This window comes from Seriola aureovittata, chromosome 11 (genome assembly GCF_021018895.1).
Source record: "Seriola aureovittata isolate HTS-2021-v1 ecotype China chromosome 11, ASM2101889v1, whole genome shotgun sequence".
Lineage (NCBI taxonomy): Eukaryota > Metazoa > Chordata > Actinopteri > Carangiformes > Carangidae > Seriola > Seriola aureovittata.
In genome coordinates this window covers 8,578,386-8,600,855 of record NC_079374.1, presented here as the reverse complement: position 1 = coordinate 8,600,855, position 22,470 = coordinate 8,578,386, and the positions used below count along the sequence as shown (strand labels likewise).

General features: G+C 42.7%; 1 protein-coding gene across 1 annotated transcript in view; it reads left to right on the top strand.

The window, feature by feature from the left end:
* clybl (citrate lyase beta like) overlaps positions 1-15,316 on the top strand; it is a 58,925-nt gene extending 43,609 nt beyond the window's left edge. The window contains exons 3-8 of the mRNA XM_056389940.1: positions 136-324; positions 5,032-5,133; positions 6,679-6,772; positions 7,407-7,574; positions 11,877-12,001; positions 13,477-15,316. Coding sequence (XP_056245915.1) covers positions 136-324; positions 5,032-5,133; positions 6,679-6,772; positions 7,407-7,574; positions 11,877-12,001; positions 13,477-13,572 — 774 coding nt within the window. The 3' untranslated portion in view covers positions 13,573-15,316. The remainder of the gene's footprint in view (positions 1-135; positions 325-5,031; positions 5,134-6,678; positions 6,773-7,406; positions 7,575-11,876; positions 12,002-13,476) is intronic.
* Positions 15,317-22,470: the final 7,154 nt, after the last annotated feature.

Sequence of the window (22,470 nt, the reverse complement as noted above, 5' to 3'; positions counted from 1 at the left end):
TTCAAAATGCATAGTTTTGAATCTGAAGCTTCACACAGTGGGAATGAATGAGCTTCTTTATTAGTTACTCCAAACCGCAAGTATTATATTCAATAATCAGCATTTCTGTCCATGTTTTACGTTTCTGTGCCGCAGACAGAGGCCAGGGAGACCATTCCCAGGATGCTCGCGGAACTGGATCTGGGCCGGACAGAGAAGTGTGTGAGGGTGAACTCGGTGTCCAGTGGCTTAGCTGAAGCTGACCTGCAGGTCATCCTGCAGGCTGAGGTTCTCCCTCCAGCCATCATGTTACCCAAAGTGGAAGACGCTCAGGAAGTGCAATGGGTAAGGTACAAGTCAAAGTACTCAGAATGGTGTAATTTGTAAAGCCAGAACCACATGTGACAGAAAAACAAACACAAAACAAACAAGCAAAAAAAAACACACATGGAAAAAAAACTAAATGAGACTAAAAATACACAAGACATCTCTCTTTCACCTCTGGATGTCTTTTAAAAACACAGTGGTGCTCTTATGCAAACTCATGAAGTAATAGGAAACCCACGGAAATCTTCAAAGCAATCATAACAAACTTTTCCATATATTTCCCAGTAAAAGTGGGAATCGATCCCTGTGGCAGGACTCGGGGACAGATGGAGTGTTTTTCTTGGCTGCAGCTCAAGAAACGGACGACATTTCTTCGGATTAGCTTCAGAAGTCCGATAGCTTTCTGTAACAACACAAAGGTGCCTTTAGCCACTGCTGGAATTACTTGAGACTGCCTTGAACAGTGTCATGTTGTGGCTATGAATTGATTTAATCACAGTCAAAAGTACTCATCCAGACAAGGTATATTGAATAAAAAAATATGCAGCAAACATGCATTGCATTCCATTCTTTATGCTGGAAATCTATTTCAACTGTCCACACATTTTGCAAAGTCCCAAGGCAATTGTTCCAGTTACTGAGGTTCTAGTGATGAGAAAGATCATCACAAATTAATTGACCAGATTTGACATCAGATATTGCAAATTTTGCTCTCTTGCAGTGGTTATTGTAATGATTGTCCACTAATATTCCCATTTTGTGTTTTTATTAATCACCGTTTGCAATTTGTTCATACTAACTTGGGCCTGCGCCCTAGTTAAGAGGTGTTTGCCTGGGCTTGGCCATCCCTCTGGCTTTCTATAAAGGGGCGCTGTACGGATGTCAGGTCCCGAAAGGTCAGGAGACAGTGACATCATTAATGCAGGCCTTTCTGATCAGCTCCATATGGTTCACTTACCTCGAGGAACCTGGCTGCCGTCTGCCTCCTTTACTGTTGGTGTGTGTGAATACAGTTGTTGCTGATTAAGCAAGAGGAGAAATTAAGATTTGTTTAGAGGTCAGAGAGAGAGAGAGAGAGAGAGAGAGAGGGGAGTAATCAGGGGTGATGGGAGGGTGTCGAGTCTACACGTGCACACATACAGTCTCTCACACACACACACATGCATATACATATGTGCGTGTGTGTGTATTATAAAATGTATACACATAATATACACTCAGACGTGGTCCTGGGCAGGAGCAGGAAGTTTTTAACTAGTGGTTTTAATTAGAACACGTCTATTTCCTGCTGCCCTTTCTTTCTTCCTTGTGTAATTGCTGACAGGTGTTCACTAATTCTCTCCCTCAGCTCAGCCCTTTTTCTCCTTGTGCTACTTTTTCTCACTTAAAAGACGGCACTTTAGTTCTGCATGAAATATTTTTTAAAAAACCATCTCCTGTTGTTATCATGATTATCATGATTATTATTTTTAACACGTTGAGAGCTTTAAAATGTGGATAATTGCTTGGCTGGATAATTGTTTTTTTTTTGTTGTTTTTTTTAATACCCTTGCTTTGTTGCAAAAAATACTTTGTGTTTATTTTAAGTTTCTCGAAGTCAGCCCTTCATGTTGCTGTGTTTCCCCTCGAAGTGTGCTGTAAATCTGTTTTCACATTTGATTTACAGTGTGTTTTGGCAGTGTGTTACTGCTTTGCAGCAGGTGCATGTGTGCTCCTGAAACAAAGTCAAGTTTGGAGCTCTGGGCCTTGATTCTTTCATGTATGCCCATTTAATCTTATCTTTGTCCCTCCCTGCTTTTGCTGTGTCTGCTTTGCACATGCTTCTCTGTGCATCTCTCTCTCTCTCTCCCTCTCCCTCTCTCTCTCTCTCTCTCTCTCTCTCTGTGTATTCATGTGTCAGTGTTGTAAGCATGTGTCAGATTTTTTTTTTCTCCACTCTTGTAAGGCTGTGCAGTAAATCCCTCACTTGTTTATTTTTCTCCCTTTTTATTGATATTAGCACAGGAACCTCCAGACTGATTTGTTGCTAAAAGATGGACTTGCTTGTTTCCCTTTGTGTGGAAATCTTTAGCTCTGCCTTTCTCTTCTCCCCCAGCCCTTGTGTGACTGACAGGCCTTATTGGGCTATAACAGGCGTAACTCCCTCCTTTGTCTGAGGACAATTCTCACACAGATTCGGAGCCATGTGCATTCTTTGCCCACCACACTATTTGGTGTGCACTGGGACCAAAAGAATCGCACCCTGTCCTGCTCCTCCTCCTCTACTCCTCCTCCTGTCCCCTCCCCTCATCCCTTTCTCCGCTTCCCCTCTGTGAAATGAACACTTCAGCAGGCCGGAAACATTTAATCTGGCCCCCTTTTGAAGAAAATTAATTGAAACTTGTCCCACTATAGCCTCCTTTCTCCAGCTCCATCTCTCCCTCCTTCTCTTTTCATGATTGGGTGGTGAAATTGTCAGAGGGCTTGTTTGTAGCGTGGCTTTGAATGGCAAAGGAGAGGTGTTATTTCTTCTTTTTTCTTTTTCTTTTCTTTTTTTCAATTCAGTAGTGAATAACATCTTTTAAAGGGTCCTAGTTGTGAGAGCCATTGGCAGCTAATGGTTGCTGTATGCACCAGAAGAACAATGAACGAGGACTATAGCAGCTCTTATGCAGTGTAAATCAGGCCCTCAAAGTGTATAATAGCTGAAGAGGAGAATACAGCAGAAGGACAGAAACATGTAATCAAAGAGCCTTGGAGGCTTTTTAGCCGGTGGTGCGGCATTGAGCCGTCATTTGTTTTCCTCCAGCAGAATCTAAACAGCGCGCTCGGCTCGCCGCAGCCCTGTCAGGGTTTGCGTGGCACCAGTGTCGTGGTGGTAATCTCTGTGTGTAACATCAGCTAGGCAACATACACCTAGTTTCCTCTGTCACAGAAATAGGTTTATCTACACCCTCCTTTCACACTCCTTCTCGGACACCCCCCCACCCCACCCTTTCCTGTGTTTGCGAAGGAGGAGGGGGGAACGGGGGGTTGGGGTGGGGGGGGTATTATGCTAAGCCCCCAGCGTTAGTTTTTATGTTGCCATAGCAGCCTTGCTCCCACAGGGTTGTGACCTCAGATGATTACAGTACAAAGCCTATTGGGTCTTGAAAACCTCTTTGAAGATGAAAAGTCTTTGATGGTTTGTATTTATGCAAATCTCTCAGATATGATTTATCCAACTGAGATTGAATGGAGAGATGATTAAAATTGCCCCTATTTTTGAAATCCTTCAATGGAGGCCCACTCTTTCAGTGTCGAGAACAAGAGTGGTGAGTGCGAGCGCGGGGGTTATTTTGCTCTTCATTTAGAAAAATAGCAGTGCTGTACCTGAGGTTATTTATATCTGTCTTTTTCCTGGTGTGTCAAAGAGGGAGTGAGAGAAAGGAGAGGAAGGGGGGACATGGAGTTAGACATTTCTACTCTGAGCTTTTTTTAACTCTCTTTTTTTTTTTTTTTTTTGGTCTGGCTTTGAAAGGAAATATCTGACGAAGGGGGCTTTTGTGTGTTTCCAGATGATAGATTTAGGAATTTGGGCTACCCCACTGGCAGTCCAGGGCTAGCTGTGAACTGGTCTGTTGGAAAAAATTGGAATGCTTTGGTCTTCAAAGAATTAAACTTGGTTTTAAAGCCCTACTTAGGTGAACTTGCATATTAGCAGGAGTCATGCAGAATAAAGGCCTCAGCAAAGTGTCACATCATACTCTGATTGTTGCTCCAGTCTCCCTGTTCCCTACCATGGAGGAGGAGGAGGAGGGGGTGGGCAAAACAGAATAATGTAGGAGTAAAACACACTCACAGAGATCCCAAATCTTGTTTCTTCTCCCCTTTTTTTTTCGGGTTTTTGTTTCTTCTTTGGTTTGCCGTGTGCATGCATGTGCTCGCACGTGCACGTGCGCATTTACATGAGTGCACACTCTCTCAGGGGAGCACATGCTGTAGCTGCGCAGAGCCTCAGAAGGAAGGTAGAGCAGAAGACTTCAGACGATGGGGGAACCCTGGTGATAATGTAAAATATTTCATTTCACTCGCTTTTGTTGCTGCTCTCCTGTGCTCGCTTTTCTTGCTATTTGAACCCTCATAGATGTGTCTCTGAATAAGGACTGCAGTGGGAACAGTGTAGGTAATAAAGGTGTCAAGATTCGTATCAAAAGTGAGTTTTTTTGAACAATAAGATTCCTTTTTTTTCTCCTCGGTCTGTCTTACCCCACAGTGGATTTTGAAAGATGTGTCATATCGTTTACCATTGTTACTGCTGAACATTTTTTCTTCCAGTTTTAAATTCACTTTGACAAAATCGTTCAGTATCCCAGTGTGAGCTTCCTGTTTTTCTCCTTCATATAACTAATAATGTGTTGATTTAATCTACTGAGGGCAGCACTGACACTTTACCACTAAAGAAAAGCAGGAACTTAAACAGAAATATGATCCTCTAAAACATGATGTTTTTCTTTAAGAACATTATCAAATGGATTCAAGCTGATCATGAGCCTTAAAAGCTATTTTTATAACAGCAAACGCCACAGAGAATATATGTGCTCAAAACAACGCTCAAAACATCTAATGAATGTGACGACTGTGATTGCACAAAGTAGTAAGAACAAATTAATTCATTGTGGTTATTTGGAGGTTTATTGTTTCCTATTCACAGAAACAGTGGGTGTTGTTAATGAGCTGCGCACGAGATTGTCCTTGTGTGTTAAGTTTGTTGACAGGTTTCAGCACAACTTGAAAGGACGGGCACTGACAGAACCCATTCGCCTGGTCACCTTTGTGGAAACCGCTGTGGGCCTGCTCAATTTTAAGGTAAATTACAAACAAAACCCCCCAAAAACTGCCTGCGTAAGACATTTTGCTGTTTCTCCATTGTTCACTTTAGATTAAAGACTGCATCAGCGAGCGGAGCACTCCACGTGTCCAAAATGAAAGGGATTCAAAGCTTTCGGACAGTCTCTCAAAATGAGCCTTTTGAGCCTTTTTTTTTTTTTTTTTTTTTTTTTTTTTGTTTTTTTTTTTTGTTTCCTTTCTCTGTGACTGTCTGTCTGTGTGTGTCTCTCTCTATCCCTTTCCAGACACGCTGACATTTTTTAATTAGAACTGTTTTAATATCATCATAGTGGAAAAGTTCTTAATGATATTTTGGCAAGCATCAAAGCAGTTGCTGTTATAGTACAGCACGACCTTCAGCTACATGGGGAAAAGGGCATGGTTTTCAGCATTTGGGGAGAAACAAGCTGTCCTTCCTTCTTTTGATTTGTCGTTTAGTTCCCCACTCTAATTCTGTGACTGTTTGTGGTGGTGAGGGTGTGTGTGTGTGTGTGTGTGTGTGTGTGTGTGTGTGTGTGCGTGCATGTGTGTTTTGATGACAGGGGGTGCCTCTGTGTGCTTTCTTGAGAACACCCTGTATCTTTGCCCAGACTGAACCCCAGGTTACAAGCATGAAAAAAATCGCTCTGGCACAGCTAGTGGTGAAATTAATTTGGAGGCCAACAAAAGCAGGAGACGTGTTCTTATTGTTTCACACTCTTCAACACAGACAATCACATTCCAGATTTATTTTTTTTATTTTATTTTTTTTCAAATTTTGCATTCCTTACTGGATAATACTTGTGGCCAGTAGCTCATCTGAGCAGTAGGGCTTGTTATTATTTGTTATTTTTTGACATTTTTCAGTACATGTATCAATACGATTTCAACATCTCTCTTTGAAAAACGTGAACCAAATTTCCTGCAAAATAATTTTTTTTCCCACTTAACAAATGAAAACAGACATCTGTAATTAATGTCTTAACACAAAGTAGCTGTACACTTTGCATTACAGTCTCTAATAAGCCAAAATAACGTTTAAATCGGGTAATATGTGGTTGTAAAATAAGCAAACAAAGCTAAAAGTCTGAGTTAAACAGGCAGCTCTGTACTTGACAGGATATACACTTTACTGCTATGGTTCTCAAAACGTATTGAACACCTTCATAACAGAGTGCCTTGGGCCAGTTCCGAACTGTGATGGTTTTGCTGTCATGTATGTATCCTGTATGTGTCTGCAGATGACATATTTAGTGGGTTAGTACATTAATATCAGTCTTTATGGAAAGAAAGCTGGAATGAAAGTTAGCTTCTGATAGATATGGATTTATTGGGACATTTGTTACAGATAATTTAATGTGTTGATGTCTGTTCTGGATGCTTTTTTCTGCCTGCAAAGGAATCCCAGTTTGTTTGAACTACTATATTATAATTAGATTTACTCAGCAGTATTTATGCCAAGATGTCCAACATTTTTTTCCCTCTTTGCATCCGTGTCACTTTCGTCAGCCTGTATTATGCTAATTGTACGTCTCTTCTCTCCAGGCGGTGTGCGAGGAAATCCGTCGCCTTGCTCCCAGGGCTGGTCTTCACCATGACGGCGTGGTGTTTGGCTCTGATGACTTCTGTGCCAGCATAGGTAGCTGCTACACCTTCTGCTTGACCTCCTCTGTCTTTGTTTGCCACAATTGTGCTGCTCCCTCTTGCTCCCACAGGAGTTGTGGCGTAGACCCAACAGATTGTATTGCATAGTAAAATCCAAAAGTTTAATGGCCAGTGTGTAGATACAGAACAGGTCACTCACTCTTTGCGTGTTTTTTATAAATACATAGACGACTGCAGGGAAGTATTTACAAATGTAATATTTTTTGTAGGATGATTTGTGGATGTAGTAGAAATTGAGGTGTCCTGAAATAATAAATCAGATGGAAGTGAAGACACCGAGTCCATTATATTCTATATCAGTACAGCTCAGAGGCAACCATTACAAACACGCATTTTCCATGGCCATGACATATACAGTGAACTGAATTTATCAGCAAAATCCAGAGATTTGAGCTGACGGCCAGGAAGGTTTACATATTCTCTCATGACAGAAGAAACATTCAAATGCCAGATTTGGCTGTGTAGTTTGATATGAAAAGAAGAGAGACTGACATAACCTCCTCTCACCCTCAGCTTATTTCCTTGAACATCAGCTTGCGTCTCTGAGATTGTGACTGACATGTGACCTAGTGTGCATGCTGTGTGGTAACCCCATCATTTTCCTGTAGGTGCCACGCGGACTAAGGATGCCAGGGAGCTCCTTTACGCCAGGCAGAAGGTGGTCGTGACCACCAAAGCATTCGGGCTGCAGGCTATCGACCTGGTCTACATCGACTACAAAGATGTGGAAGGGCTGAGGCGGCAGGCCAGAGAGGGAGCTCTCATGGGCTTCACAGGTGAGCTTCCTCACTTTCTGCATCTGAAACGTGCCCCTGTTCCATTCAGCAACATCCCTGATCTCAACACGTCTGTGTTTGTTTTCCAGTCAGAGTCTGTATTATATTCTTCACTCCTCCCTGTGGCACAGTCACAGACTTCCCTCAACTTTCTGTTGCAAGCAGCATTCAGACTATAACTGCTCCTTCCCTCTGTTACTGTGTTTTGCTCTTCTCTCTCGTTCCAAATGAAAATATGAAATGAGTTGGTTGATAAATTATTTTACCTTTTTAAAATATTGCATAAACTGTGCGGATTCAGAACATCGCCTGGCTTTTCATTTGTTGTTTGGAATATACTTGTATTGCACATCGTATTGACGATCTGACCTCAAAATGAACATTTTGCCTGTGGCTGCTTGTCTTTGTCTTTTTTTTAGCCCTTTCAGTGCTGCTGAAGTGAATTGTGAACAAAACTGCAGTCATAAATGCTTGTCTGACATTTCAGACTGCCATGAGTGGTGTGTGTCTGCACCGGTGTATGTGTGCATACCTGCTCGTATGCAAATGTGTAAGTGTGTGCAAGTATGATTAAAGGGAGTTATTAGCAAAGTGTGGTAGCATCTACTTTAACAGCGTGCTGTGTGTGTGTGTAGCCAGGCAACGCTTTCAGAATGTGTGTGTGTGTGTGTGTCTGTGTGTGTCTGTGTGTGTCTGTGTGTGTTTGTGTGTGTGTCTGTGTTTCTGTGCCCCGCCGGCTGCATGGAACAGACCACAGAAGGCAGGACAGCCTTTTGCAAAGTGGATATTTGACTCATTTTTTTCCCTCCAACACAGATGATACGTCCTGGTATTTTCACCCCTTGAAATCTGATAAATTCAAAATGAGACGTTTTTCCTGTGGTGTAAAACCACATCAACTACATTTCATAGTATACTGTTTTGTTAACTATGCTGTAATGTTTCTTATAATTTGTCTTCCAATGTGGTATCACTGGAGAACACAACAGTGTCAGGCTTTAGTCAGCTCTCGCACCTCACAGAAATGGAGAAAAATCGGCACTTGGCTCAAAATCCTAAAATCCCTGAGCACACTCTCCATGTTGCACCGGCCCAGACACACGTGTTACCTGCACTTCACATCATCAAAACATCTTGTAGGTGAGCCTCTTGCTGTCTCATACAGAAACTGATTTTCCAGGTGACCTCATTTGCCACCTCTATTCTCTGGTGTTGCAGGCTTGTGTGTGTGTGTGTGTGTGTGTGTGTGTGTGTGTGTGTGTGTGTTTTATATCAGAATTACTCGGCTCTTTTCATGTAACCTAACATTTGTCTTTTTTGCAGTTCTATAATAGCATTTTTACCCAGTGAAACATGACAGTTTGCTTAATATGTTTAGCACGGGGAGGGGGTCCTAAAATGAATGCCAATATTTTAAATATAATGTTTTCTTCTGTTAATACTTGTGCAAATAGAAGTTGATCAAAGAAAGCACGCAGTGTTGTTTACATGTGGTAAAAGCTAATGAAGGGAAGCAGCCGCTTGATGAAATAAATGGGTTAGATTTGATATGGAAAGCACCATTCAAAGCACTGGATTAGTGGCTTACAAGCCATGGGCACTCTGTGCAGTATAATCTTAGTAGCTATTACTGGCCCGAATGTGCTTAAGCAATAATAAGGTGCAGCCAAAAGCTTCTACCTGCGCAGTAATTGACCTTGGCACTACCTAAGCCGCATACAGCACCCATTAGCACTGAGGACACTGAGAACGCACTGGTGAAACACAAAACACAAGTACCCGGCACTTCTTGCTGGCAAACAGGACGGTGTGAAGGCAAAATCCTGCAAAACACTGACATCAAATCTGTGGAGGAGGACTGTAATTAATTAGGAGATTTAATAGTGCAGCGTCTTCCCTTTATAAGCACCTTGTTTTATGAACTATAAACTGTGCACTTTTGAATTAATGATCCCAGTAAATATGTTTGCCTCCCAGAAAATATAAAACGGTTCCACAAAATTCTCTGCTTTCAGGGACCATGTTTCACTTCCATCCCCGGGACCCTGCCCATCATTCGCCTGAGAGCACTTTGCTAAATAGCAATCCTCCAATGAGATGCCGGCACCACATGGCAGGCCGGGATTGGCTGGAGGGCATGAATGATGCATTTTAAGAGAACCAATGGGTTGTAACTGGAGGGCACCTGAATCACCCTGTTTGTTTCTTCGCTCTGTCATTCTCCTGTTGTCCTACACACACACACACACACACACACACACACACACACACACACACACACACATGCAGACACACGTACAGAGAGACCCCCTTACAGTATATTTAAGCCTGCCAGTTTCAGTGTAGAAACATGCTCTTGTCTTCAGCCCAGAAGTAAAACAGGTGGCAGAGGAGGGAATACACACTCCTCTTGCTTCATTCCTCATAGAAAGCAACACACACACACACACACACACACCGAGGTTGTTGAGTTGAAACAGAATACACAATATCCACATAGAAAACATAGGAGACCCGGAATACTCTTCTGATTTAAATACTGCCGACAAGGTGATGCACAGGCACGCGCACAAAAACTCACACACACAAACATATGCACACACACTCTCACACTCATCTCTAGTGTGGCCCTGGGGAGTCCTCAGGCTGTTTGTCCAACAGAAAATGTGCAGTTACAGTCTGTCTGCTTCACACAAACAAACGCGCATCAGCAATCATGCATTCGTAATGACACACACACACACACACACACACACACACACACACACACACACACACACAAACTGGCTCTTGAACATATTTTGTAGCGTGCACACATCCCTTAAAGGTATCTATTTAAATTGCCGTTTATGAATTATGTTCTCTTGACAGTAATTGCTGGAGCACTTAACTACAGCGTGTTGATTGTGTAACTGTGGTGTGTGTTTTTCTGAGGTTAACTGGGGTGAGCGGAGCTGGATGAAGGGAGTGGATTCTCTCCTCCCCCTTTCCTCCCCTGTCTCGCCTCTCCTCTTCTCCTCCTCTCCGCTCCTTGCCTCTCCTCTTCCCCCCCCCGCCCCATCTCCTCTTCTCCTCCTCTCTCCTGGGCCAAATTTTTTTTTTTTTTTTTTGCTCGTGCAGCCCGCCTGCTCAGCCACCTTGAAGGATTTGTTGTCGGCGACAGAGCTAAGCCCTAAAGTGTCGAGTTCCTGCTGGCTGCCGCTGAGCCGTCGTTCTCACCAGACGTTTCATAACCTTAACTTATCACTACAAGTTTGATCTGCAAATGTACACGGGATTATGTCTGTGGCGTTCGCCCACATTTAACTGAGAGGGAGTGGGAGTGGGAGGGGGGGTGAAGATTGTGCCAGAGCCTTAACTCCATGTTGGGCTTCTGTTTCAGTTGGATACAAGATGTCATTTCTGAAATTGTCTGAGGGAAGGTGTGCCAATACTGAAATATTGGTGTATACTAAACATAGAAATCACATAGAACCAATATAGAAATGTATGTATAGAAAAGACAATGATTTTCTTATTATTTACTTGTTCAGTTTTTGGAATGAATAAAATCAAATTGGTTTGTTGTTTGTTTGCGGAATTACAGGTGTTTGGTTTTGTGTGATCTCCTTGGCATTTAAAAAAAAAATTATTTACTTGACTGTGTGTGTGTGCGTGTGTGTGTGCGCACGTGCGTGCGTTTGTGTGTGTGCTGTTCTAGTTAACTTCTGTCGCACATCGAAGTCTAACTAAGCGTTCAGCAAAGTCTCTCCTTGACAGCGGGGCTGCAAGGAGACAGCAGACACTCAGTATCCTTCATGATGTCACGATGTCCCTCTGACTCACTTCGGTGGCACTGAACATACTGACACATGTACTCACATATGGTTTAGTCTTCTGCATTTCCTGTTACTCTTGTCTCGTTTCTCTGTGTGTTGTTATTGCTCTCTCTAACGGGGATAAAGTGCCAGCAGCAGTCCCTCTCTCATGCTCAGACTTTTTCTTTTTTTCCATCCAGTTCTGTACAGAACAGTTTTCATTTGAAACGATTTCTTGTTGTTATTATATGGGAGGGTGATTAATAGCTCTGTGCCAACAAGTAAAAACATTGTTTTTTCATTTATTTAAATTCCACTTTGTGTGTGTGTGTGTGTGTGTGTGTGTGTGTGTGTGTGTGTGTGTGTGTGTGTGTGTGTGTGTGTGTGTGTGTGTGTGTGTGTGGTGTGGTGTGGTGTGTGTGTGGTGTGTGTGTGGTGTGTGTGTGGTGTGTGTGGTGTGTGTGGTGTGTGTGTGTGTGTTGTGTGTGTGTGTATGTGTGTGTAGGTAAACAGGTTATCCACCCAGGGCAGGTCCAGGCTGTACAGGAAGAGTTCTCCCCCAGTCAGGAGAGGGTCCAGTGGGCAAAAGAGCTGATTGCAGATTTTGACCAACATCAGAAGGAGGGCAAGGTAACGTTAACATCCTCTTCCAAAAGATAATTTTTTTTTTTTAGAATTTAAATATTAATTTTAGCCTCTCTCTTGTAGTAATATTTAGGTCTAAAATATATAAACATTAGCTCATTGCTGAGACAATTTATGAACAAACTCCAGGAATAAAAAGGAGTTTTATATCACCATGTATAACTTGAAAGACAGTTGTATTATTTGCCTTAAATTTCACTTTGTATGCAACTGCAGAAAACTCAGAAATACCTACAGCTGACTTGCTGTTACAGTTTGTTCGCAGTTGTTTACTGGATATTTCCAGTTATTTAACTGAGGCTACTACCTCATTTAAATGTTACTTTAATTCTCAAATAGAAGAATCAATTTCTCCCCAAATCAGTTAGAGGAAACACTGACCTCACAAAACATTTTTGTAAATCCTGTCACAAATTTAGAGGCGGGGAGAGACCCTAAATAATCTACAGGATTTTTTTTTTTGTATACAAAACTTTCTCAAGTGTGTGTGTGTGTGTGTGTGTGTGCGCGTGTCTCCAGCATTATTCAGTATCTGTGCTGACTGTGTGTGGAGATGACAGGGGTCTTTCTCCGCTCCGAGACTCAGACTGTTCCTTTGTGTATCCTCTCACACACCTCTGTAGTTCCAAAGAATACATACTGTACACCCCTGGGTGACTCTCAGAGACATCATAGGAGATGGAGGGGGGGAGCTGGGCAAATTAAGTGTACAATATTATTGTTCCTAATTTAGTGCATGGTTGGATCCTGTGTGTTGAGCTCTGTGGGCTATCTGCTGAGGTAATACACAATCTGCCCACACCTCTCTCCCTGCCAGGGCTGCTCCGACTAAGCATCGCCCGAGGGATTCATATCCTACCCATCCCTCTGCCGTGGTGTGTGTGTGTGTGTGTGTGTGTGTGTGTGTGTGTGTGTGTGTGTGTGTGTGTAATGGTTTGAACAGTGAGCAGGGTCAGTCTCTTTGTCTTACAACACGACAGGTGCTTGCTTTTCATAATTCTCACCTCTAGACATTGACTATATGGACCTGAGGTTTCTGGAGGTTTTTTTTTTCATGGCACTGTTCAATGACACTTTACCTGATGTGTCAAAGTAGTATTTTCTTCCAGTAGATTTTACAATTCAAACATTTTCTTTACTGAATTACATTTACCTCTGCAACATCCTGTTTGCGGCTTTGTTTCATAGAATTTATGACAGATGTACAAGTCAGAAATTCACACTTTTTATGCTACATCCTAACACACACACAAACACACACACATACACACACACATACACACACACACACACAATATGTGTGTTATGATTTCTCTCATAAAGCGGTGTGTTATGTTTTTTTTTTTTTCACACAGTAATCTACTTCCTGTGTCTGCCAAACATTCAACGTGCAGTTACTGTGACTGCCTGGTCTAACGTTTCCCTCTCTCTGCTCTCGTTTCTGTTGCAAACCTGTGCAGGGTGCGTTCACCTTCCGCGGCAGCATGATTGACATGCCCTCGCTGAAGCAGGCGCAGAACATCATAGCGCTCTCCAACGCGGTGCCAGAGAAATAACAAGAATCCGGAGAGGAGACGGGAGGAACCGCACGGCAAACGGAAATGCTGCAGGTTCTCATGACAAAAAGTAGAAGTTGAAAAAACAAATTAACTTTGTTGCCTGACACAAGAGAACAGTGGGAATTTTGGTTTTAATTCAAGGTTTTAATCATTGTTGAAATATTTTCATTGAATTAATTTGTCATGGCAGTTTCAGTGAAGTTTTACTGTCACTGTACCCTGGGATGTGTTCAACAAAACAAACTCTGCACATAGCGAGGAACAACGGCAAACCTTTGGAAGCCGAGTGTGGAGGATTATTGCCCTGAGTGGACACTTTCTTGGCACTCTCTGCAGTGTGTGTGCCATCATGTCACTCTCCCGTGTGTGTGTGTGTGTGTGTGTGTGTGTGTGTGTGTGCGTGTGTGTGCCCATGCCTCCCATCTCTCCTAGGTCGTGATGAATGCTCTCTCATCTCCACGGTCCAGGCAGCTGGGCGAAAGGGTAAACAAACACAACAAGCCACTGTTGTGGCTCTATTCACTGGGCCCCAGTCTTCCAGTCAGGCCTCAGCCCCCTGCTCAGGGCCTGACTCACAAACATCAAGGTCCCGCTCACTGGAAAAAAAAAAAGCCACAGATGGAAGTGCGTAAACTCACGATTTAGCGTTTTTGTGTCCGTCTCCTTAGTAAAGACACGCAGCTCACTCTGTGGCAGCTGTGAGCCTGTGGTCTTGATGGAGAAGGCGTGTGGCGTCAGACACACCATGACCTGTACGAAAAATAAACACCGCACACATACACACGCTGCAGCGGGATTCTCCACCTGAGCTCTCATTTACCACAACCGCTTCAACTCGGATTTTTCAAGCTATTGTCTCTAGTGAGTTCCCTTCATTTTATCAACAATGATAAATGGTCACATTCATAGAAATGACCTCCTGGACGAGTTCAGTAAAGTAGTTTGTTGTACTGTCACAAATGAAAGTAACAAAGGGGCTCTGTGGAGCGCCTGTGCACATCTGACTTCCAGAGACAGTGAAGTGGGTGTGATGTTGGAGTGAGACAGATTAGAGGCCATGTTGCTCCAGCAGACCAGGACCGAGGCTTTGTCTCTCTGACTGTGGATGGGAGGATAATTGGGGGGGTGTTGAATGGTTAATAGTGCCATTGGTGACCATGGTAATGAAAGGCACCATACCTCCCCTACCCACCTCATCCACTCATCTTTCTCTCTCTCTCTCTCTCTCTCCTTCTCTCCCACTCTCTCTCTCTCTCTCCCTCACCTACTGTATGATCTATTGTGTCTGGGGCAGGACTGTGGTCTGTGCCAGGCCAGGCCAGACAAAAAGATCGAAACCACTCCTGCGCCCGGCCAAAGACTCGAACAGTAAGCTGTCTCTTTGGCATTTGGCCACATGTTTCTCTCACCCCTGGCTCACTTTTTCTGTCGTGAATTTACATGCGGCTTGTTTGTTTGTTTTTCACCCAAACTACTATTACGCCCCGAGGTCGGTGGATAAAACTGCTATTATGGATTACTTTGATTGAATGAATCCACACACTGTATTTGGGCAGAGCCATTTTGTGACGGTCTGCAGAATAGATGCAATATCTTGAACTTGGATCAAGTAAATGGTAAAATATTTAAGAGATGTTTCGACTGCTTGTCACTCATAGAATGTGAGTAGTGTGTACTATTGCTGAAATGATAATATATCCTGTTTTTGTTTTGTCATTAAAGCTATGAGGATGAAACTTTACTGTGACTTTTTAAATTTAATTTATCATTTGTTGCAGCTAAATCTTGTTGCAGTCCAATCTGAAAAAAGTCAACTTTAATTCTTGCATGAATAACTTAAAGTACTGTCAGAGTTGTATTTTATTTGATCAAATAATTAAATATGAATTTGACCTATTTCTTTGGAATATATTTTCAAATTAAAGAAAAATAGCTTTTGTCAGATTTTTTTTTTTTTTTTCAACATTTAATACTTTGACATTAAAATGATATTTCCGTTTTTAAAGTTCTGACCCCTCAAATGTTTCACAGAAGAATTCAGAGAGGCCTTGTTAGTGGAGCAGCACTGAAAGGCTGCACAGAGTCATTCACTTTCACATGGTTGTGAATATCCGGCTCTCAGCGCTGAACACAGGCTCCCTGGTAGCGGTGGAGGAGACCAGTCTGATGGGACAACTTGGCTTTTCCAAGCTGCTCTGCACCAACAGGTGTCCCCCCACAGACAGGAAGGGAGATCTCAAAGTGGAGGAAGCAGCTCAGGGCGCCCTGCAGAGACAAAGCAAAAAAAGGACAAGTACTCTTCTTCTTCCTTTTCTTCTTCTTCTTCTGCTACTGCATCTTCTTTTTCTTCTTCTGAGAATGATTAGGAGAAATAATTTGGCCAGCTTACATTTAAGCAAAACACCACATCCTCTGGGTGTTTATGTGCCACATGGGTTACATCATCTTTTTTTTTTTCTCGTTCCACCCAATAATCTTGCATTTATTTGATTTCCACTTCCACTCACGCCTTTTTTTTCTTTTTTTTTACCCCTCCCCCTCTCTGGATAAAGGTGAAGCAAACTCTGTCCTTTGGTCTTTACAGAGCTCGTTTCTCCCAGCTTCCGCTGCACCTCGACGAATTTGCAATTCAGAAACAATTGGGAACAATAATAATAATAATATTAAAAAGTACAAGATTTCAGTGACATCTGTGTAGATTACAGGAATGCATCCCTGTCTGCCTCCGCTGTGTAATTCTACATGACATTTCTATTATGTGTGGAACTGATACAATCTTCAGAGTCCGCTCGGCGGTTTTATTTAAATACATCTCTCCGGTATTCCCTGAGAGAGTAAATTACAATTAACACGATTATAACCTCACAAAATTGTGACGGGAATCAATTAGGCTGCGAGCAGTACTTCATAGCCCGGTAATGTGCTGGTCGAGATTGCTTTCATAAATTATGAGGGACAGCGCAGGCGGAGAAAATGCATGTATGCAAAACACTGTCAGAGGAAAATTAAAACGAAATGTTTTACATATTTTTCCATTAATCTAAATGGGACCCGTGTGGCAAAGATGGTTTTATTCTAATTCCCCGCCCGGGGATTCCCAAATAATGACTTGATGTTTTAATAGACTTCTAATGACAATATATGACAAACTAATTGCAGCAAAAGATTATTCTAAAGCAATAATATACCTCGTTATTGTAGCTGCAGCACAGTTTGAGAAGTGTAAAGCCATTAGGAAAAAAAAAAATGGCTTGAAATACAAATGTGTGTGCAGAGCTGATCAACATAAAACATTTAGTTTACACTAATTAACTCTGTTTCAATATTTAGGAACATTGTTTTAAATAAATTAGAACATTTTCAGAGTGGTTCCATCTGCTGAGAAAATGGTGACAGGACCATAATAATCAGTTTTTTTAATTTTCAGCATTTCATGGCCCTCAGGCACACAACAAAATGTTTTCTTCTTTATCAATTATTGCGTTCAAAAATAATAATGGTAAAAGACTTTAAATGAAAAAAAGAAATGAGTTCTTTTACTTTCTTCTGAGATAAGCCATCCTGCCGTTGTAGAAATGTTAAATAATTAAGATAGAAGAAAACGGACTGCACCTTTTTTTGAAATGTAATTTGAGAGTAAAATGTGGAGTATCATGTTTTTGAACGACTGGATTAATAGTAAAAAAACATAGAAATCTTCCACCTTTTTCCTTTTTATTTCACTTTGCTATGACAGGCGAGCGTTCTGTATTCACCCAGTTATCAGCTATTTTATCCTGCATGTCAGAGGGATATGTGTTTGATATTTTCCCTCTGAAACTGCAGAAAACCTTTTTATTCGCCCACTGATGACAAGCGCATGTCCAGCCTCCCCTTTTTTATTCACTTCGTTTGCATGATATGAAATTCACCGCGGCCTGTCTTTGCTGCATGAGTGATCTGGCACATGTGGACCATTACTAACTTCATTTGAGGAGACCTTTTGTCTGAGTGTCTCCGTCAGCAAAAGCCAGTCCGAGGGGACAGAGCTGCGTGGCGTGAATCAGGATCAGAGATGTTAAACCCACAACTTTTTTTTTTTTCCTTCCCACCAATTTATATCAGGACATGGTGTCTTTTTGATGCAGTACGGCCAAACACACCTATGCTGGCCTGTGATCATGATGTAAAGCTGAATGATAACACTTTTCTGTGCAAAATACATTTTCTACTTTTTAAAAAAAAAATTTTAACCACTGCAAATTTGCACAATATTTCATTCTTCACTCAAATATTGTGGCGCAGTAGCTACAGCCCACCTGCCATAGGCCTGTCCTGAAGGGTGATGGGCGGGGAGGCGTCTATACATTGTATTTCATTTTGAGACCCTGCACCAAAGTTGTTGAGGCCTCTTTATTTAAAGGCTCTCTTGCAGAGTGGAGGGTCCAGACTGTCTGGGTGTGTTTACCTGGCAGATAAATATGATCTGCAGTTGGCTAAAGAAGATATGACGCAGCCTAATAAAACAGACCCACAGACTTTTAGGTTTGCAACATGTCACCCTGACTGTTTGCAAATGAATCATTATGTCGTCTCCAAAAAAAAAAAAAAAAAAAAGAGGAGTAGTTAGATAATACGTAGAATAGTTAGGTAAAATATTTTGAGGTGACTTTACCTTCCTCCACAGCCCTCCTCTTGGCCTGACTCCCCCCAGACTCCCTTCTCCTTAACGGGCCCAGATCAAAGGCTCACCGGCCCCGGCGGAGACCACTAAAAAACCCGCCCGCTTTGTCTGCTGTTGGCAGGAGTGAGGAAGGGTGTCGGGGAAGGGGGGGGGGCAGCGTGAGGGGGGGGGGGGGTGCATGGTAATGAGACTCGTTACACAGCGACAAAAAGTCTCTGCAACTTTTTCGTTTTTTTACCTCAAGTGTCCATCTGTCGTCAGACCTGGCTCTGAGTTTCTCCTGTTTCAGCTTTTCAGCTTCACTGAAGCCAAAGTTTCTTGTTTTATTTCCAGCCCACTTTATCCTAGTTTTTTTTCTTATTCACAGTTTCTTCAGTGGAAGGGACTGGCAGCTTTAAATCTGTCGTATCTGTCACAATATTCCGGAACGTCCCATCGTAATAATAAAAAAAAAAAAAAAGCCCCAGTCGTGTTTGTTTGTTTGTTTGTTTGTCCTCTTGTAGTCCCTGAACGCACCAGACAGACAGAAAGTTTACGCGGCTGACACAGACAGTTTAAGGGAGAGAGAAAAAAAAAAAAGTAGCAGCACCTCATAAAATGAACATGGTCTGAGGAGGGCCAGACAGACGATGCAGAAACCTCACACCTGCCTCAAGCTGCTCATTAGAGTCAGTACAGTGTAAATCCAAAGCCAAAGGAAGGAGCTGCGAACTTTTCATCTGTTCAAAATTGAATTAAACATCTAACAAATTCTCACACAGGCAAATGTATATCCATCTGAGGACGGTTGTAACTTCTCAGGCAAAGAAAATGTGTGTGTGCCCTGTGCCCCCCCCCTCTATGTATCCTACCTCTTCTACCTGAGCAGCATCAATATGTGAGCATCCTCTACAAACGCGTTCACTCGAAGTTTCTCATCACGCGTTCTGAGCAGAATTGTGCAAAACGGCGGATAACTTTGTTGGAGCATTCTGAACTTTTTTTTTTTTGATAGGCTGCAGCGCGTGAACCGGGTGCGTCAACCTCAGGCTTCACAGTTCAAACCTTAAAAGCAGATATTACATGCACGCGGTTCCTCTTCAGCTTAACACCTGCATCCGTTTGATCTGTAACATGTTTGATTCGTCAAAACGTTGGTGTCAACCTGCTTTTATTTATTTTATCTTTTATTTTTTCCCACATCGTGAGGCTGGTGGATCTGAACCACACACACCGATGTGACTTCGGCGATAATTTCCCATTTCATTCACTGCACAATCGAAAACCAAAGCTTTTGATCTGCCCCCGGCCTCCCCCCTTCTCCCTCCCTTTCTCTCTCTCTCTCTCTCTCTCTCTCTCTCTCTCTCTCTCTCTCTCTCTCTCTCTCTCTCTCTCTCTCTCTCTCTCTCTCTCTCTCTCTCTCTCTCTCTCTCTCTCTCTCTCTCTCTTTCCTCCCCCCTTTTCCCCTCTCTCCCTGTCTGTGCCGTTGAGCAGGTGGAGGCCGCGCACCTGCACACACAGCTGCGCGCACCTTGTTATTGCTGCCGCTGCTTGACGCACAGATGAGCGCAGCACACAGCCAACAACACAACCCCAACAATACAAACCTCTAAAGTGGCACAGAGCTCAGCCTGCGCGTGCTTCACTCCTGTTTTGTTTTTTATGGACGGACACCGAGGCATGAACTACTCCTATGATTCAGACATGTATGAGAAAATTTCTATCTAAAGAAAAAAAAAAGGAAAATAAAACTCCTTTAAAACATATTATTTTATTAGTTTTCTGAAATATTTGGAGTTGCATGAGGGTGTATTTGTCCTCGCCGTCTTGCCGTCTATCTCTTGTTTGTCATGCTCCGGACTTCAACATGACACCATCTAATCCAATTAAACACGATAACCCTGGACTCACGTATTATTCCCTTCTTTTTTTCCTTCAAGTTGCTGACAAGCACTCTTGGTTTTGTGTGAAAGAGAGAGTCAAGAGCCCTCTCTTAATCCCGGGCACGACTAAAAGTGATTGAAAAGTGAAAGAAACCCCTCATTGGTCCTCGAGCTGGATGCTGTTTTCTTTGTCCGGTGCTGTGGCTTTTTGTTTAGTGCGGTCATCGCGCATAGCAGCCCATTCATTTAAGGTCTCTTTAAAAAAGAAAAAAAAAGAGGAAAGAGGAATCACCTTCACTGAGCTGGTGACAGTTATTAGTTTGTGTCAGAGGAAGAATACCTCACTGAGACAAAATAAATAAATGACATCTAGGGGTCTGTTCATTATTTAGTTAAATAGTTCAGACTTGTTGTAATCCAAGCAGCCTGCTAAATGGGATTTAGGAAACAATTATACACAAATTTTGGAGCTGCAAAGTGTGGCTAATTAGTCGTTTGTTTCAATGGTTTAAGCAGATTAGGCCTGCGCCTTTTATAAATAATGACAGATAACATCCAGTGCTCAGTTTTCCTCATCCCTTGCCCCCAAACCCCTACCCCCAACACACACACATACACACGCACACACACGGTGTGTTCACTGCAGCACTAGGATAAATGGCAGTTTGACATTTTTGTGACGTCAAACTGCATTTCCCGTAGAAACAGCTAAAAAAAAAAAAAAAAAAAAAAACAGTGACAATCTTCAAAATTCTTTATATTTGAGAAATAAAAATTCCAAAGTCACGTTAAGTTTTTTTTTTTCTTCTTAAAATATTCGCTGATTCCGAATTAAACAGTTTCTGAATAAGGAAAAAAAAAGTAGCGTGTTCCTTTAAAACCAGAGCCGACGTAACATATTGTAGGTGTTGCAAAATGACAGGTAATTGACATTAATCCGCTCTCTCTGAGACTCGGGGGGGATCTGAGGTAAATGGGGATACGGTTAATGAAGCACCACTTGCCCTTTGAATCTCGGTCACAGTGAGCAGCGTGGAAGTTTGGGAGAAACTTTAACATACTCGCCAGGCATGCACCATAAAAACACGCGGACGGGATGTGCAGAGAGGATTGTCTTCCACAGGAGCAAAGGAGGAAAATGTGGGATTTTTAAAATCTTGCTGGAGTGGATTTTCCTACAGTTTAGCGTATAGCTTACTTTTAAAGTGATGACTCAGTTTCTATGACATGTCAGAAGCGTTGAGAAATTGATGCTAATAATGCGCCATTACCAACACCCTCTCAGTATTCCAGCAACCACGGGGTTGTTATTATTATTATGCTTATTATAATTCATATTGGGAGTCCTCCCTATAGGAGCTGTGACAGACAGACAGAGGCCAGGTGGGAGAGGTAGACTTCGAGCGTAAGGAGTCGCACCTCTCCTCTCCATGCGCATGCCGCTCCGTGCTACAGGGGCCTGCGTAATGAGGGCGCCTATGGGGCCCTCCTGGATGGAGCAGTGTCCTAACCTCGCCACGGCCGGTCAGAATCGAGGCAAAGACACCTGCGCGTCACCCCACACACACACACACACACACACACTCTCCTCTCCTCTCCTCTTCCCTTCCTAACCCCCCACACATACACACACACACACACACCCCTCAGGGCAGCGCCTGCCATAGCCGCCCCCCACTCCCCCCTCCCCGATCACCGAGAGTTCATACTCCGCGCACAACTTTTGACAACGATAATGATGTGCATGGTGATGCTGAAAATCTAAGGAGGGGGCTGTAGTAGGGAAATAAGCAGTCTCCATGTCTGTTCCGGAGGTGGGGCCCTTGCGCTTCTCCTCAGGACCAATTCACTTCTGATAGAAAGGCACCACTGCTGCTGCAGCCTCCCACTGAAGTGATGAATACTTAATCTGCTGGCTGCTCCTCTCACAATCCAGATGGAAAAGAGCTTATAGTCAAACCGGCTGCTATAAAAATGTAAAATTATACACTCAAACAAAATGAGTACTGTTACTAAAACTAAGCAGATTATCTTATGTAAACGCTGGACATTTATAATTACCACACATTATGTGATAAATACGCCTCTCTTGAGAGTTCCAGCTTATAGTTTACATTTCTGCCGAACTATCAGTCATGTTAATAAAATATCACCATCTCTCAAGGTTTAGTGTCACGAAGATGGATAAGCTTTGATAGTTTGTGAGATAAACTGTCATTTACCATGGCAAGTGTCTGCAAAGGGCTCAAAGGTGCCCGTCCCCAACGGAGCTGGCCTAATTATACAATTAGTCTTGTGATTGGGACAGTCCAGAGCTAAGTGTCCTGTGGGACAAGCAGACACATTATGGCTGTCATCAGTATCTTCACA